The 17,668-nt window shown below is 42.2% G+C and overlaps 1 protein-coding gene across 5 annotated transcripts; it reads right to left on the reverse strand.

Annotated features, from left to right (window-relative positions):
* Nucleotides 1–2,534: 2,534 nt before the first annotated feature.
* On the reverse strand, nucleotides 2,535–17,486 carry PPP1R2 (protein phosphatase 1 regulatory inhibitor subunit 2). Of its 5 annotated transcripts, none has more exons than XR_012831305.1 (8): nucleotides 17,329–17,486; nucleotides 12,930–13,037; nucleotides 12,373–12,453; nucleotides 11,965–12,068; nucleotides 9,942–10,121; nucleotides 8,483–8,691; nucleotides 6,886–6,936; nucleotides 5,477–5,514 (listed from the first exon to the last, which is right to left on the reverse strand). XR_012831305.1 is itself a non-coding variant. In XM_075716458.1 (7 exons), exons 1-6 carry the CDS (start codon nucleotides 17,484–17,486, stop codon nucleotides 6,932–6,934), a joined length of 636 nt encoding a protein of 211 aa, XP_075572573.1. In that variant the 3' UTR covers nucleotides 5,477–5,514; nucleotides 6,886–6,931. The 5 variants fall into 5 exon arrangements, 2 of the variants coding, with proteins under 2 accessions (XP_075572572.1, XP_075572573.1); XR_012831303.1 differs by having other exon boundaries at nucleotides 8,483–8,706; XM_075716458.1 differs by lacking the exon at nucleotides 8,483–8,691.
* Between the last annotated feature and the right edge of the window lie 182 nt (nucleotides 17,487–17,668).

The following is a 17,668-nucleotide window of genomic DNA, read 5'->3' on the forward strand; positions in this document are numbered from 1 at the left end:
CCTCGCCTGCCGCGGGGCGCGCCGCCGCTGCCGCCGCTGCTGCTGCTGCTGCTGCTGCTGGTGGTGGCGGGACGAGCCCGAGCCGAGGCCGGAGGCCGGCCGCCGGGCGGAGCTAGGCGGGGGCGGCGCTCATGGCGGCGCGGAGGGGCGGCGGAGCCCGGCGGCGGAGCGGCTGCTGCGGGAACGCCGCGCCGAGCAACGCCTCTGCCCGCCTCCCGCGGCCAACCGCGACTGACGGCCCAGAGAGCCAATGGGCACCAGCAAACAGCAGAAACAGCCAACAAGAGGCCGGCGTAGGCGGGGCTTCCCCCAAATCGGCGTAGGGCGGGGAAAGGGCAGCCAGCTCAGCCAATCGCAGGAGCAGGGGAGCGCTATGCCCAATCACAAGGCGAGGGAGGGGGCATAACAGGAAGACCCCCCCCAATACGTGGGCCACTCAGAGGAGGCAGCCAACCGTCGCCTGCGCAGGTATTACTTCCTCATTGGGCGTCCGAAAGAGTGACAGCCCGGTGAGCCAACGGGAAAACCACCGTTGGCCTCCCACCAATTGGCAAGCTCCGTTGCCACGACTACCCGGAAGGCCGATCCCAGCGCTCACCAACAGGGAGGGGGCCGCTCGGGCGCTGCGATAGGCCGGTCCGCCCGTCGCTCGTGGCGGATGACGCTACGCGGGGGGGGGGGCGGGGCGGGCGCGGTTGCTGCGGCGCTGCCCAGCTGATCGCTTGGAAGTCTTCGGTGTTTTTTTTCTTTTTTAAATTAAAGCGTCGCAGAAAGCGAGGCGGCCGCGGCGGTGGGAGGCCAGGCCCGCTGCGCTCCGCCGCCCGGGGAGCCGGTGCCGCCTGCGGAGGGGGCAGCGGCGGCTGCGGAGCCCCCGCGGAGACGTTCCAGCTGCGGGCGCTCTCCGGGGCGCTGCGGTGCTAGATCTTGGAAATCCCTGTAGGGTGTGGTACCGGGCGGAGGTTCGCAGTTGCCTTCGGAGGAGAAGCGCGAACGGCGGGTCTCGCTGTACAAGGAAGATCAAGTGTGCGCCTTTGGGGATGGTGCGCAGCGTTTATAGCATCATAGAATCGTTTAGGTTGGAAAAGACCTTTAAGATCATCCAGTCCAACCATTAAGCTACACTACCAAGTCCACACTAAGCCAATCAAGGGCAGACTAGACTAAACCATGTCCCAAAGTGCCACGTCTACCCGTTTTTTGAACTCTTCCGGGGATGGTGACTCCACCACCTCTCTGGGCAGCCTGTTCCAATGCTTGACCACCCTTTCCGTAAAGAAATTTTTCCTAATTTCCAACCTAAACCTCCCCTGGCACAGCTTGAGCCCATTTCCTCTCATCCTATCGCTAACTACATGGGAGAAGAGCCCAACACCCACCTCACTACAACCTCCTTTCAGGTAGTTGTAGAGAGCGATAAGGTCTCCCCTCAGCAGCAAGTTAACAATTTTTTGTATCACTCAGGCTGCATTTATGCTGTGAAATCCACTTTTCAACTAAAGTGTGCAATTTAAGAGAGGTGAGCTCTTTTTTTTTTAATACAGTTTTACTTCCTAAGGAGTAGTTGGTGTTAGTCATTTTCCATTTCCACTAAGAGACAGACCGGTCTTGTTTTAATCCTACAACACACACAGAATATTACCTTGAAAAATGCAACCTTTTCTATGGTGCTGCTGTCTTAAATTCATGACTCAGGTTCTCAGATCTCCCCTCATATCTGGGTAGCCAAGCAAAACCGCAAAGTGTGAAAGTGTGCGCAAACTGGTGTATATCAGTTACACTAAAGAGTACTTCCTCATTTGCAGTGATGAGGAAATTGCAATATTGGTTTAAGTATTCATCTATGAACACACCTGCAAACTTTACAGTAGCTGCCAGTTTCTCCTAAAAACCTCCAAGAAGTCAAACCAATACATCTAGTATTAGTGCCATAAGGCAGTAATGAAAACAATGGTTTTATTTACATTGTGACACTTAACACTGATTTCAAACAGAATAATTACATTTGTGCGGTGGTATCATCATAAACACCACAAAAAGCATGTTACAGAAACAAAGAGTTCTGGTAAGATATACAAGTCTAACATGAGAGAGCAAGCTGTGGAAAAAAATATTTGCAGTTTCCATGAACTGTGTACAACTCAGTGTGAAAGAAACTTTAAGGACAGAGTTAAGGCTCTTACTTGCAAGTGATCTTCCTATTGGAAGCATATTGAAAATATTTTCTCTAAACAGGATGCAGCTTGAGGACTTAAACCTGTGCAAGAAGCTTCACAATTATGATGCTGTGGAGTTCAATGTCCACGTTAATAAGGGCTGTGCGTCTTCTGTTTCCTCTTTACACCACTCTTCACTGTACGAATGAGCCTTTACCATATGCACCCCAAGATTAAAGACATGCATGCAAGCTAAGTCCCCATCAAATATAAAAAGAGAAAAGGCATTTCTTCTCGTGTCCCCCTTCAGTAGGGAACTATAATTGCTATTTCCAGAACAGAAGGAAATCAGACATCCCTTTGTTAAAAAAAAACAAAAAAAACCCCAAAACCAAAACAAACCTATATAGAGTATCTGTAGTTACTGCAAAGTAAACTTGCCTATTCTAGCTTTTAGAATACGTGAAGGTGTAAACCTGGATAAAATCAAGTAAACAAGCCTTTCAGTTAAAAGCAGCGTCAGGTACATCAGGTTGCACTCCAGGTGAGCAAGATGAAGAAGCACGAACAGAATTTTGGCTAGCGCTAAAGAGAATGAAGAGAACAAAGCCTTTAATAAAACCCGTAACTAAAACCAGTACAAGTTCCAAAGCGGCATCTAACTAAAACTTGGGGGCTTGGTGGCACGGAAGAAAAATCACCCAGACAGCTTGGAATCATCTGACTGATGAAGGGACCTACTACACATTCTGAGGTTCATTTAAAACCATCTTCATTCGTTTACATATACTGTACCTCCCTCAAAGCTATGTCCCCATTTCATCCAGGAGTTTGGAGGCCATTACAGGAAAGGTCTTCACTGGAAGTTAGCAAAGGTTTTTTTGTTTAACAAAGTGCTCTGTAGGCATTGTAGGGTAGAAAGTACCCCCGCTGAGTCCCAAAATGAAAATGTAATCTTGGACACAGAAAGTGGGGGATGAAGGAGAGCAGGACATTTGCTCATATAAGAGCTGTTTCTGATGGAGTCACCATCCCTGTAGATATTTCAAAGACATCTACATGCGGTGCTTAGGGACATGGTTTAGTGGTGGACTTGACAGTGCTAGGTTAATGGTTGGACTCGATCTTAAGGATCTTTTCCAACCTAAACGATTCTATGATTCTGTAATTACAGGTACAAAGTACCCACTTGTACTTACCACAAAGTACAAGTTACCTGTTTTAGAGCATCACAGAAGACATCTGCGTTACCCATGCACATTGGTCAAATCTTGACCCATTCACGCTCCAGTCTGAAAGTTAACGCAGCTTTGCCGAGTGCTGCCACTCTCTTGGCAGGACTTAACTGCCCTGGCTGGGGCAGACCAGGACATCAGCTGGTCAGTTTGAAATACAGGTCGGTGCAGACATTCCAACAGTCTGAACATTGCAAGCTGGTATATAAAGGGTGCAGACTTTAAGTTTTGAAATTCTGTTCTTGGGAGCCAAATTTAAAGCTACCGTAAGTGACTTCAGGAGTCAGAAGTATCTAAGTGCTTACTCTGTGCCCCTGTTTATTCTACAGAAGGGACAAAGTTTGATACAAGGAGAAATAGCATTCTAGATACTGAAAAATTAGCATCACCACACTGGGCTGAATCAAGAGTTCAGCTCTTTCTTGCGAAAAGATGCTATTCATCCTGATTCAGGCCCTTAGAAAACTAAATACCCCACAACTGACAACTCTGTTACCTACTAAGGAGAGGAGATAGTTGGGAAAGGCACACTACAACACCCAATTAGCACAACTCACAGGTATCTTTGGCAATGCATCCATTCTAATGAATTATTCCTGTATAAATCTTTCAAAGGACAGCATCCTATTGCCTTATTCACTCTCAATCTCGCTGGGATTTCATGAAAGCTCACGCTTGAGAATACATATAACTGTAAAATAACTTTCATTCCTTTATTCAAACTTCACATATACAGTGGACAAAAAGACATTTTAAAATAGATCCATATAATTATATGGATTTTTGCAACATATCAAATTCAGATCAAAGTTAAGATATACACTGTATTCCATAACCAAGCTAAAGCTTAAGTGTATACTTAATTTGTGTAATAAAACCCAGGAACTACTCTGAATACTGGAACATTCACCATTCAAATTCCACCAAGTAGGAAGTTGTTTACAGCAATTTGGAGGTTCAGAATCCCTCTTTACAGGGGCTATACAACCACACTGTAAACAAGTATTTGAATTAGGCAGTTTCCCTTCTATTCTTCCAAACAGCCTTCATTTTACAAAAGCAGCTGCTCTAAGTTGCAATGGATACAGGAAGATTTAGACCAGTGGTTTTCAGTATGCAGGTTACCAACCCCAAATGAGTAGGAGATCATCAGCAGTTATCTTTATAACTCAGCTCATCTTCACAGTCCTGATGTGGATTTGCTCATGTTTGGGTGTTTTTCCTCAGGTGCTAGTAGCACAAGCATTCTTCATGCAACTGGCAAGGACCAAAAGTTTGAAACAAGAGCCAGAAGACTGACAGTGGATGTGGTTTTAAGAGAAAAGTTGGAGGGAACTTCCATGTTCTCATGATAAGCCAAAGAGCACTCCACAAAACATCCAGTCCCAACGGAAGAGATAATGACACTTAAATGCAAGTTCAAGTTAGCACACTTCCAGTGTAAAAACATTCCCTCCACCACACGTTAGTACTGCCTTAGTCAGAAACTAGCAACTGATTCCAAACACCACTCTTAAAAATAATACAGCTCTTCTTGTAAAGACTGGGAAAGTACAGGTAACAACATACTGAAATCTAGATTAACAGGTCAACATTTTACAAAAAAGTTGTAAGACTTAAATAATCCCTTTTTAAACTGCTTAACACATCTGATAAATAGCTTGCATGTCAATCTGATATATGCTGTACCGTTTGGCTCTTGAATCCCAAACCCTTCCATAAGAGATACCACACCTAGAACACTGTCAAATAAATAGTGAAAAACCAAAAGATACCGTTGGTTTTGAAGCATGAAGAGTTAACAGTACATTATGCAAGATAATCAGCATTATACATACAGGGAATGCCATTCTGGTTGAACAGATTATGAAGCAGTATTCTCCATGAAATACTAGGCACAAGAATAAATCAATTAGACAGGTTTTTCTGCCTAATGGACAAGTCTAAAATTAACATTCTTGGCAATACAACATTGTAACTGATATACTTCTCAATATTTAAGAGCCTTAGTTGCAAAAATCATGAAGCGATGTTTGTATTTGTGTCTTTGACAAGCAGTTACAGTTCTGGACAGATTTCTTCTATGCTGTGTGCTCTACTTTCCAGCTGGTCACGAGTAGCATGTGCTGCATAAGAAAGATTACAAAAAATACGTAATTCTCCACACTCATTGAATATTTTCAACACACGCACAAAATTCCTCCTGAAATCATCTTTGCTTCTCCAAAGATAATGTTTGCCAACCCATTTTAGCAACCCACAAGCTTTTACTCTGAGAGTGCAGAAACTTCGAAAATTGTTATTTCACCCTCGTGTTCTGAAGAAATGGCTAACACCATTGTTCAGCACACCAACCACTGAATGCTCACCACCCCTGGAACCAGGAGGATTTAACCCAGGAGTTAAGAGAGAGATCAATTTTCAGGAACCTCATACGTTAGTTCTGCAACACAAGCACTTTTCAGATCAAATTTCAATTCCAGATGAGACACTTTAAAACAAAACAAGCTTATAAATGAAGGAGCACAGTCTGTTGTGTTTTTCAGGAAGTCATTAAACTCGTGGGTTTAAGCCAAAGAACAGCAACAAACCAGAGAAAGCTCCTTCTCAATTAGTACTTTTCATATGAGAAAGCTCACTACATATGTATATTAAAAAAATATGTGTGTGTATATATATATGCGCACCTGAAAATTCAGCGGCATAAAGCAAAGGTCAGCAAAAACCACATCCAGATGATAATCATCTTTAAAAAAGTCAGGCTTCAGCACAAGTTAGACTTGGTAACAAATGCAGTTTAACAAGTGAATAGCATAGCTAACAAGCAGAACCAATTTGTGTCTGCTCCCAGCCTTCTCACTTAAGTCATCTTTAGGGTGAGATGCTCACCGTGGTGAAGAAAACACAATGCATTCTGTATCTACCAAAGGCCAAAAGAGCACACCCAGTCAGCTGACAGCTAAGCTGATCCACAGTATCTGAGCAGGGTTATCATAGCAATGAATGCTAAATGAACCAAAAGGAGAGAACAATAGTTTTACTGCTTGTCAGTTGAACTGCTATAGATCACACCCTTGTATGTGATACTTTTGTGTAGCAGAATTAAAGACAGGTCTGCATTGAAATCAGCATGCTTAAACATACCTACATCAGGAATCTTTCCTTGAGTGATTTCAAAGAGAATTTTTAAAAGAAAAGTGTTTGTGGAGAGGAACAAAGGTCACCATTTTGCTGGCAAAGTTTATTTACATCGTTCATGGAGTCATAAATAGGGAGTAGCCAGAGAAATTCCAGAGAAGCTGAAATGCTGAAACAAGCAATCCTAATGCAGTCTATTACACTTGAACTTTCTTTTCCATTAAAAAACTTGGCTGCTAGGATCCATGCGCATGGGATAAGTTACAGCTACTTGAGGCCATAAAGCAATGACCCATCCACTTAAAACACTTGGCAGCTCACAATGAAGACAGGGGCAAAAACATACAAACAGTTCTCACCATCACTGACTGGACTGGCCATCTTCATTTCAATCAGCAAGATATCTCAGTCTGTAACCAAGAAGTGCAACTCATATTAGCAGACCTGGTGGTATCTGACAGAAGCCTTCTTAAACCTGTCCTAAGTCTTTAACCCCTTCTTCAAAGGGAGAGTGTAGAGATTAGAAGAGTACTGTTAGTTTTACTCAAACACAAACCAGACAGAATTATAGGGTAGAAAGGAGCACCGGATAAGAGAAGCACAGAACCTTTAAAGGACCTTCATGGACAAAAAAAATTCCAAGTGAGGAGAGGGTCTCAAATGCATGAAAAACAACCCAGGAGCCAGTGGAGCCCTAGAGTCACAACAGACCACTAAGAAATGCCTCTTACATCACATCTTTACCTGAAATGATCACCAGTGCTATAAAAGTCATGTTATTTCACTGGAATAAAAAGACTGCATGCCAGCTCTCACTTACATAGATTGACAGTCTCAGACATAATAGGTGAGTGGCAGCCACATCACCAGATGACCTCCGTAACTTCAGAAGAACTGAAGTTGAATGGAAGAAATTATCAAAACGTAGCTAAAATACAACATGCAGGAAAAGACAGACATTTCCTTTGCAGTTAAAAGCAAGCGTCAGTTTAAGAGTGAAGCCAAAATAAGCCATCACAAAAATCAGCTCCTGCATCACCCAATACACTGAGTAAAGAAAACCCTCCTTTTCTGCTCTATAAGAAAGCACTTTAAAATACAGTAACTGGAAGTCGAGGAGCTCTTCAAAAGCTATCCAGATGAATAATCTTTCCACACGCTTACGGTCCAAACGGGAATCTCAGAAACAAGAACATGAATAGCATTTTGGTCCACTTCCATGAAGGAAACAACCAAATTGAAATACTTTCAATAAAATAAGCAATTTTAAATACCCAATTGCTTAATACAACCAAAAGCATGGCATGACAAAAGCACAGACTAGCAAAAAAACCCCAAGTAGCGAGTGTCAAAACCAGCTATTTGAGAAATGTTCTGCAGCTCTAACACCCGTTTAATTAACATTTATGAATAAGGAGATTCTTTTGTGCCCTCAGAATATAGATGAGAGTGATAAAGAGACATAATCTCAAAAAAGTGATTTCAGTAAAGCTTTGACATTACTTTAACACAGCTATGTTGCTGAACATTTATCAGCTCAGTGTAGGAACTTCTTAAAACATGGGCAGTAGAAGACAGAGAGATTTATTAACAGTTTTGTCCATATTCCATCATCCTTTGACCAACCTTGCCACAAAGAATCACACATGATCAGTCTGAGGGCATTCAGCTGCTACAAAAGCGAGACCAGTACTTAACCTCAGAAGAACTGATCAAGTACAAGACCAAAAGCGATGATAGTTGATGCAGAGATTAGGAGATAATGAAACATCAAGGTTTGTTAAGCAGAATGATACAAAACAAAAATGAAGAATTGAGAACTACATCAAGTTAATGGAAAGTATTTCTATATGCCATGGTGTGGAGGTGAACCAGTTAGTGAATGGTTTGATAAACTGGCAAACAGTTATATTTATGGAATCTATTGGCCATGAGCAGTCTAAAATTGATAATTACCAGTTGTGGCTCTGAAGCTGGTTATGAGGCAAGGTGGAATGGACTTCAACAATAGAGATGGAAAAATGCTGCAAAGGTGTGCCTTCTTTCCACTGGAGCATGCAGCTGGGGAGCGGAGTTGCCTCTGTTTTACAGCAGAGTGCAGAGAGATGGCAGCTTCAAGCCATGGAGAAAGGTCATAAGGTTGCCTATTGGAGCCCTCCTTTCCCCTGGAGAGTGAAGTTCTAGTAAATAGCCATTATAAGGCATATGGTAAGTTACTGGATAAAGTCAGTCCGTTAATGGGTCTCAGACATATCAAATGACCCTCTCAGAGCAATTATGAAGGCATTAGTCCTCCTGTAATAAATAATGGGACTAAAATGTGCAATCCACAGAACTTAAGAACACGGAACTTTGCAAATCACCTTTTTATCATGTGGAATTTAAACTAATTTTAGAGGAGTTCCTAGTTCACATGGTTGTGAAAAGCAAATGTGAACCAAGTTAAACCCATGCAGCATCTTCCCAAGTCTGCAGATTGTGCTAACGTCTCATAGCTTTGCCAAGCAACAGATAAATGAGGCTTACAGACTTTATTGCCACTAGTCTCATGAGCAACAGATGTCTATTTTTTCAGTGCCATAAAATTATTCAAAGTGCTGTTACACACAGAGGTGGGTAGTGAACAGCTGTAATTATTCACTAGAAGGCCACCACAAAAATCAAAGACTTTTATTATAGTCTACCTTTTTCACCCAGAGAGGAGCTTAAAGATGAAAGAGAAGGTGTCAGCCTCTATAGTTTTATAAGTTTCCTATCAAGAGACAGCCCTGAAGCAGGTTCCAGAAACAGCTCCCAGCTACAAGTCCCAGACTTTCTTCCAGTAGCTGCACTAAAAGCAAAACTGAGGGTCTTTTCCCATACTATAGAAATTAACATTACTGCTTAAGGACAAGTGCATGCTGAAGTCCTAACAGCAGTTTTACATTACAGTAAGAGAGGCAGAAGTTCTTTCTTAGGAAGTTAGATACAGTCCTCTCAACAGGGAGGAAACATTCGTGCTAGTTTCCTGTTGCTGGCTACAGGACAGTTTGGGAGCAGAATGGGAACTGAACGACAACATAAGGCCAGTCTCTCTCATGTGGCCACAGCTTTTAAGTGTTCTGTACAAGACAACTCTTCCTTTAAAACTTCACCACCAAAAGTCAGTTATGCTGGGGAAATAGTACAAAGCAGAGGTGTTTGCTTTTCTGTTATGTCACAACAAACAAGAGCCCACACACTTAATTAGCAATACTGATGGTTTTGGTACCGTGCTACAAATCTACCTATCAAGACAGCATGCAGTATTGCACATTGAGCGTTACATACATACTGTACCCTTTCTATTCATTCTCACACTTGACTGTATTCATTTCCCAACAGCTGAAAGGACCACCAGTACTTAAACAAGCTTTTTGGTGAATCAGTAGCTCACCATGTTCAGTAGCTTCTGTATTCATTGTTTCTACATCTGCAGCATCACGCATTTCTTCATCCTCATCATCATCCTCTTCTTCACCATGTAGTTCTTTTGCAATGAGCTGTCTTGCCAGTTTGATGTTTCGTCCTTCATTGTAGTGCATCTTTCTCTTCATTTCAAACTGTTTCTTTTTCTCTGTGGACAAACAAATGCAAACATTCATTTCTTCCCTTCTAAAAAAGAAAAAAAAAATTAACTTATTTCCTCTTCAGAGAGGAACTAGCTGCTGCTTAGGTCAAATTTATTCCTACCTTGAAAGTCCGCTGATTATATGATCAAGCAATCACTGAATTAAAATTATGTTCTTCAAGCAGTGGAGTGTTCTTTTAAATGAGTCTGACTTACGAAAACGATAGTAATTAATGGACTGGAATGGCTGAAGCACTTTTAAAAGAACCTGTCTGCAAGTAAGAGTAAGTCTGAACCAAGAGAAGCATCTAGTAACAGCATATGAAATTCCAAGGTTTTGCAAGCCTTGTTTCTAAGTAAACTTAAGGACAAATTGAGACCTACTGGTGGGATACAAGATGAACTTTTGCAGATGTCCGACTTGACTCCTGGCTAGCTGCCAAAGGCCAGTTATGAGAGATATATTTACCACATGTAGAAGAGAATATTTTCCACTTTCCCCATGGCCTGAAGCCTAACTTTGCTCCATATATTAAACATTAACAGGTCTAGCAGTAACACATTATAGTTAAATTAAACTTTGCTTATTGGCAGCCCAAACACTGGTTTTTTTATTCCTTTAGAAAAGTAAGGTTACACGCTCAAAGTTGGGGCCAGGAAAGATGAGATGCAACAGCTAGATAACACAAGCCTGAAACCTTAGAAGTATTATTGTTTGACGACTCCTTCAAAATGTTCTAACCCAAGCTAACATAAAACATCTCTGCTGAAGATACGAGGCAATTTGCTTCAGAATAAAACATAGATTTCCTGCTGGATCCATCTACCAGTTGCTTTGAAAACAACAGAAATATCATCTGTATGTTTGCAAGCAATTAGTAGCATCTTAATTGCAATGGTACTCATTGAATTGTTAAGTCTACCTGAAATATGTTCAGATTAAGAAGTACTCTCTCACCCCCAAATCAGAAGAGTTTCTTATTTGAGAAGTCTAGGTTTAAGAGGAATTCCCACATCTTAAGCTTGTATACAAGGGGGCAGCCAGTAACAGCAAATTCCTGTTTATATGTAGATCCCAAACCAAACAGTCCTGATTACAACCAGTGTACTTGTTCAATCTTCTACTTATCCTTCAAGGACTATCTCCATTTTCAAATGACAACATTTTTCTGTTACAGAGTACCTTTTCTTCCCAAATATTTCTTATTGAAAATCTGAAACTATTTGTAGGTGTCCTGGTTTCGGCTGGAATAGAGTTAATTTTCTTCCTAGTAGCTGGCATAGTGCTGTGTTTTGGATTTAGTAGGAGAAGAATGCTGATAACACACCGATGTTTTAGTTGTTGCTAAGTACTGCTTATGCTAGTCAAGGACTTTTCAGCTTCTCATGCTCTGCCAGGTGCACAAGAAACTGGGAGGGGGCACAGGCAGAATAGTTGATCCAAACTGGCCAAGGGCTGTTCCATACCATGTGACGTCATGCTCAGTATAGAAACTGGGGGGGGGGTTGGCCGGGGAGCAGCGATCGCTGCTTGGGAACTGTCTCTGTATCAATCAGCAGGTGGTGAGCAATTGCATTGTGCATCACTTGCTTTGTATATTATTATTATTATCATCATTATTATATTGTTATTATTATCATTACTATTTTACTTTATTTCCATTATTAAATTGTTCTTATCTCAGCCCAGGAGTGTTTCTCACTCTTACTCCTCTGATTCTCTACCCCATCCCATTGGGGTAGGGGGGAGTGAGCGAGCGGCTGCGTGGTGCTTAGTTGCTGGCTGGGTCTAAACCACGACAGTACGGAAAAAAAACCACCCAAAACAAAGAAAACAACTTATGCCTACCTCGTTCTTCAGGTGTTAATTCTTCATCCTCTTCCTCCTCCTCACTGCTTTCCTCTTGCTTTGCTATAATCTTGGGTCCTTTACCTTCAGCTGCAGCTGCCAGTCTACATTGAAATATGCAATACAAAACACTGAAGCAGCAAATTTTTCACTGTTTAAAATACATGAAGTTTCAGAACACTCATACAAATGGCTTTGTTCATTATTTTTGCCATATTTATGTGTACTAACAACCTGCAAGAGGTTTAAAGTACCAGTGGCACTATCAACCACCGAAAACTACTTAATTTGACAATAGCAAAAGTTTAACTTCTAGAGAAACCAGCAATGCTTCTCCATAAAGAAAAAACACTCCAGGAAAGAGTAAATCATCTTAACATTCAGTCAATTTTCTATGACAATACTTACTTTTTACTCAGCACATCTGCTCTTAATGGCTCATTTGATTCTGAATCACTCACTGCATCCTCATCATCTTCTCCTACCATGCTTGGAAGGCAAACAAAGAAGGTAGCCTTTATCAATAATTTGCTGCTTAAAATTTGCTTGACAAAACAGTCAAAACCTTACAACACTCTATTAAGACTCCTTCAATACTTTAAAAACTTTCCAAATCTAATTTATATATTGATATGAATGACAACTTTATATTCTAGTACACAGATGTTAACTGAAAAAAATGAAATCAATACAAGTCAGACTTATTTATTCCATTCAAAGCCTAAAGCCTGCTAGACATAAACCTTCTAAAAATTGACTTTGTCCTTTTTGACAGTTCTCCTCAATAGCTACAAACCTTTATTTGGAAGCTTTGTAAATCTGAATATGTTGCATATATCCAGTAGGCCTGCACAGTCTATCAGGCAGTCAGCTATAGTAAATACTACAACATGCATAAAGTCAATTTTTCTGTAAAACTACTATGTCACTTGGCATCATTTAGGGCAGCAGTTTAGCAAGCCTACCTGTGATAAGGAGTACTTGGCTCATCTATTTTCATCAAGCCATAATCTTTGCCTGCTGGGTGGTACGTAGCTATGATGTTCATTTCATCCCACTTCTGGGATTTTTTACTGAAATAAGAAAACAAAGTTAAGTTTTCTTATATTCTAAAAGCAATTAGTTCTGTTTGGCCACTGAAAAGGAATGTTTAGAACTTCTTTTGACCTCTACTACATACTATGCTCAAAGAATATCGTTATGACACACAGGCATGTTCAAAGTATGGCTATTAAACACTGTTCTATACATACTTCAGTTAAGTCATGACAAATTACCAATGCAACTTAATTTCCCTAACAATTCACAATAGCTAAATAAACTCAGTGATCTATAAATGTACTCTTATTCATACATATACATATATTTTCTCAAGACACTACCGGTTTTGTTCAGTCACTGTCCCATTAACTGTTTGCTCTTGTAACAAGTTACTGTAAAATCATTCTTCCTCTTATTACAACCCACAACACTTCAACAAAACCAAATGACTTCCACCTCACCTCTTCTCAGTGAACTGCTATGATTATTAGCGAAACTGTTGCATAAACAATACCAACCAACAAATAACTTCCTGCAGTGAAAAAAATAGCACTGAACAAGCTGGTTATTAATACTGCTTTTGTCATCCTAGAGTGGAATCATAAACCAGAACTGATTCACTCCTGTAATTAAGCTGAGGGAGTTTCACATTTTACACAGACAGGCACCAGTGATGTTACATTATTTAGAATTTCCCCAATTAATCGGAGAATGTACCACTTGATGTATATTTGCAGAAACAAAAGTCCACCTGGACTGACAAAATATATAAACCACAAAGAAAGCAATAACCTTGTGGCCAGAGGAAGAGTCACCCCTCCACTGATCCAAAAGCCACAGAAATGTTTAATCACTGAACCTACCAGGTTGCACATTTTCTCTAAAAGGGTTATCGCAGACTTCATACAAGGTGGTCTTTCCCTTAGACTAAAGAAATTTAGCTTTAGAAGAGTAAAATAATTCCACTATTTAATATTACCTTATGCATTAACATACTCCTGAAGCGCTGCAAATTATTATTTAAGGAAGCAAATGTTACAGGGCTTTGTTGGGTTTTGTTTTGTTTTGGAGGGGGGAGCAGCTGGCTAGAAGACTAACTTAACTACTCTTACTTAAACACAGACTGTTCTAATAACAAACTACCTGATTTGAAAAATATATTCAGTCTTAATAATACAACTGCTCTTCAGCAGAATGCTATCTGTAAAATAAAACTGATAAAGCAAAATTCCAAGCACAAACTAAATTTCACATTTATGGAGAGCACTGCATAATACAATGGGTAAAAACTAAAGGGATAAAAAAAAAAAAAACCAGATGCAGCAGTTAATGCTGAATCCTACATGCCACAGACTTATACTCCAGAAATTAATACAAATTAAGTGAGCTTAATCCCCTTAGCATATAGTAACCAATGCCAAACCCTCATGTTTGAGGTTTCAGATCTATTTAATCGTTTTGTTCCAACTGCAACACAAGAATTGCAACCTAAGCGGACAGCATGTGAGTCAGACTGCCTGCTCTGGTGGGGTGGAGAGTCATGAGCTTCATGATAACAAAGAGCTCGAGTCTAGGAATGCCAGTTATTCAAACCTACCTATTTAGGAGTTGAAAAATCACCAGTTAAACATCAGCTAATCACCTGCTTAAAGCTCATCTGTGACTAACATGGGATGATCATACGGTTACACAGTGAGCGCATGAGAATTTTTACTAGCCGCAGCAGTCAAACAATGGTACGCAGCCCCTATAAAGAGACAGAGCTTAGTTGAAGAGGAAATATGACAGGTGGGAGAAACTCCCATCACGTGCTTTGTGTTCACCACACTTGGCCAAAGCACGTCAAGGTTTATTGCCTGGGCTCACAACTCAATATGTAATAATAACATTGGCAACCTTAGAAGAATCTCTTTGGCATACACTGCTCTTGAAATTAGACAGCCTACAGCTAGCAATTCAGTAACTTAGAAATACAAGACTGAGGAAGATTTTAGTGGTTTATTTTTTAAAAACTCATTTCTTTAACCTTAGATTCCAATATTAAAAGCCTTAGCTGTGGAACACCTCCCAAAGCGCAATTTAAAATTCAGCTAGGAAAAAAAAATTATCCTTAGTGGCAAACAGACAAACGCGTCATTTTACCCCTCCATGTAAAAAGCCATCACAGGACGGTGACTAAATGCTCTAAAAACACACACCTCCCTTGATTGTCTCATTTAGCATGCTTAGGCATGCCTGAGCAGCCTAACATTAATGATAGAGCTTAGGACCATCACAGGAAAATGCTTCCTGATACCCCTTCAGATACCGAAATATGAAATCTAATCTTCCTTAGGAAAATCAGATTTGAAAAATCTCAGAAGTGCTCATTTGTATTCTCTCACATCTTTAAATATATGTAATCATTTATTTTGAGACCAAACCTTGACAGGCAAGAAGTTTCTGAGCTCTCTCATGTGCAGCTATTTTTAAAGGTATTCAGATCTGAATTTCAGTATTAGAAATAAGCAGAGAGGCTGCCGATAGAGGCACATGAAGAAAACAGATAGCTTAATTTATAAACTAATTTTTAATCTTAAAGGAAAATCACAGCTGTACTGCTTATTGTTCTTTTAAGTACAAAATTATTTTTCTGAAGTCAGAAATAACACTGATTTAAATGAACTGTTGCCAACCAAAAGTAATACCTGCACACAAACCAGCTTTAAATACCATATACTGATCTTTCCAGAAAATTTTCTAATGCAGCCTGCCAGGTTTAGCCAATATCCTTTACCTTGCAAGGCAATTTCAGAATTAATCGAATTGACTTTATCAACTGACATTGGTAAAGGGGAAATAGAAGCTGGACTCCTGCCCACTTAACTGCTTTGAAAGAAGCTACTGTGTACTCTAACCAATACACCCATACACTCAGCTCATCAGCTTGTACTCTAATTTCTGATCGTTCTTCAAGATGGGACAAAAGGGACTGCAGAAAATGAAATAGAGCCTACCAACAGCCAGTTTTACTTTATGTCTGGTGTTGCAGTAAACACCTTGTGCTACCTTAAGTTACCACTAAAGACCAGGAAAAAAATCACAACATTTGTGCAGCATATTGCTACTTACATTCACCTCCTTCAAAAACATCATCTCATTCCTTCAGTTGCAATAATTTCTCCCTGGAAAGCAGGAGCAGTTAACATAGGCAACACAGCAGACCAAAAGCTTTTTGTTCTTACCTTGCTGACTTTAGACTACATTCATGACTTAACTAGGCAAAGAGGAAAGGAATATTACCATAATACAAAAAAAAAAAAAAATTGCACATCCATTTTATTTTATCATTATTTCGCTCCTTGCAAGAGTGAGGTCCCAAATGAAGAAAAACATCAAAAGCAATTTCAGAAACATAGAGTTCAGATTAAATCCTGGTCATCACAATGTGATGGAGTCTCAGAGCAATGTTAGGCAGCACATACTGGGTGCTAACATCAGGAAAAGTGCAAGAATTCTTACTGGTCAGTGGAAGCTGCTGGCTGGCTAAAGACCACCCCCTGCACATTTGGACTAACTCAACATGTTACAATTAAATCAAGATTTTCTTGTCATAAAGAATACAAACGACATGGCCAGTGCATACTCTCAAGTGTGAGATCTTTACAGATGAATCTTGCACCACCAGGAGTACATCTTACTTATGTTTCAATGCAGAAGTCCTCTCCCCAGAGACATGCTTCTGGTTACAGAGAAATAAGCTACCTTTGAGAAGACTGAAAATACATCTCCTATGGCAAAGCGTTATTTGCCAAACTGCAACATATCCTCGTAGCAACAGTAAAACCTCTCTGTTTGTCTTTCTGAACGAGCATTTAAAGGTAATACTGCTTCTGCTGGTATTTCATAAACGGCAAAGAATCACATCAGCTCCTTCAGCTGCCACGCTGCACTCGCGGTAAGAGCCACAAGCCCAGCACCTCCGTTCTCCTCATTCAGGCAGCCCCCCCGGCGCACAGCCCCGGCTCCCCTTTCCTAACACAGGCCCTGCTCCAGCCCGGGCAGGGCGCTGCCCCCGCCCGACCGCCACGGACACGGGGAACCGCGCCCCAGGGCCGCCGCAGCACGGGAAGCGCACGGGAACGACCCGCTCACCCCGCCGCCCACCTGACGCCGTCCCGGAAAACCGGGACGGCCCAGAAATCCCCAGCTGGGGCCGCCGCCCGGCGGACCCCGCTCCGCGGAGACCGCCCTCTCCCCGAGGAAAGGCAGGGCGGCCGGAGGGGAGGCCCGCCGCCGCCTCACCACCGCCGGGGCCCCGGCTGGGCTCGGCGCGGCCCTCACCCGTGCTCGTCCTCGTCGCGGGCCGGGCTGGCCCGCCGCGCCCCGGGGGCCGCTCCCCCCGCCGACAGCGTGCCGCCGCCCTTCTTCAGGATGCCCTTGATGGGCCCGCGCCCCGCCGCGCCCGACGTCGAGGCGGCCGGCACCGAGGGCGCCTCCATCGCCGCCCGCCCGCCCGCTTCCGGCCTCCGCCGCCCCTCGGCCGGCGCCGCCGCGCGTCACAACCGCCGGCGCGGGGAGGGGCGCGCCCCCTGGCGGCCGGCGGACCGCCCAAATCCCTGCCTGCCCCGCACGCGCGCGCGTTCGGCCTGGGCGCGGCAACCGGCGCCTTGCGCGCGCGGGG

Source organism: Pelecanus crispus, chromosome 9, assembly GCF_030463565.1.
Source record: "Pelecanus crispus isolate bPelCri1 chromosome 9, bPelCri1.pri, whole genome shotgun sequence".
Taxonomy (NCBI): Eukaryota; Metazoa; Chordata; class Aves; order Pelecaniformes; family Pelecanidae; genus Pelecanus; species Pelecanus crispus.

What these genes read in the sequence shown, in the direction of transcription:
- PPP1R2 (XM_075716457.1), bottom strand. Translation starts at nt 17,486, where the DNA reads ATGGAGGCGCCCTCGGTGCCGGCCGCCTCGACGTCGGGCGCGGCGGGG. An exon ending in CGCGACGAGGACGAGCACGG is followed by an intron (nt 13,038 to 17,328) that starts GTGAGGGCCGCG and finishes TTCTTATTTCAG; the next exon opens with TAAAAAATCCCAGAAGTGGG. An exon ending in GCAGATGTGCTGAGTAAAAA is followed by an intron (nt 12,069 to 12,372) that starts GTAAGTATTGTC and finishes ATTTCAATGTAG; the next exon opens with ACTGGCAGCTGCAGCTGAAG.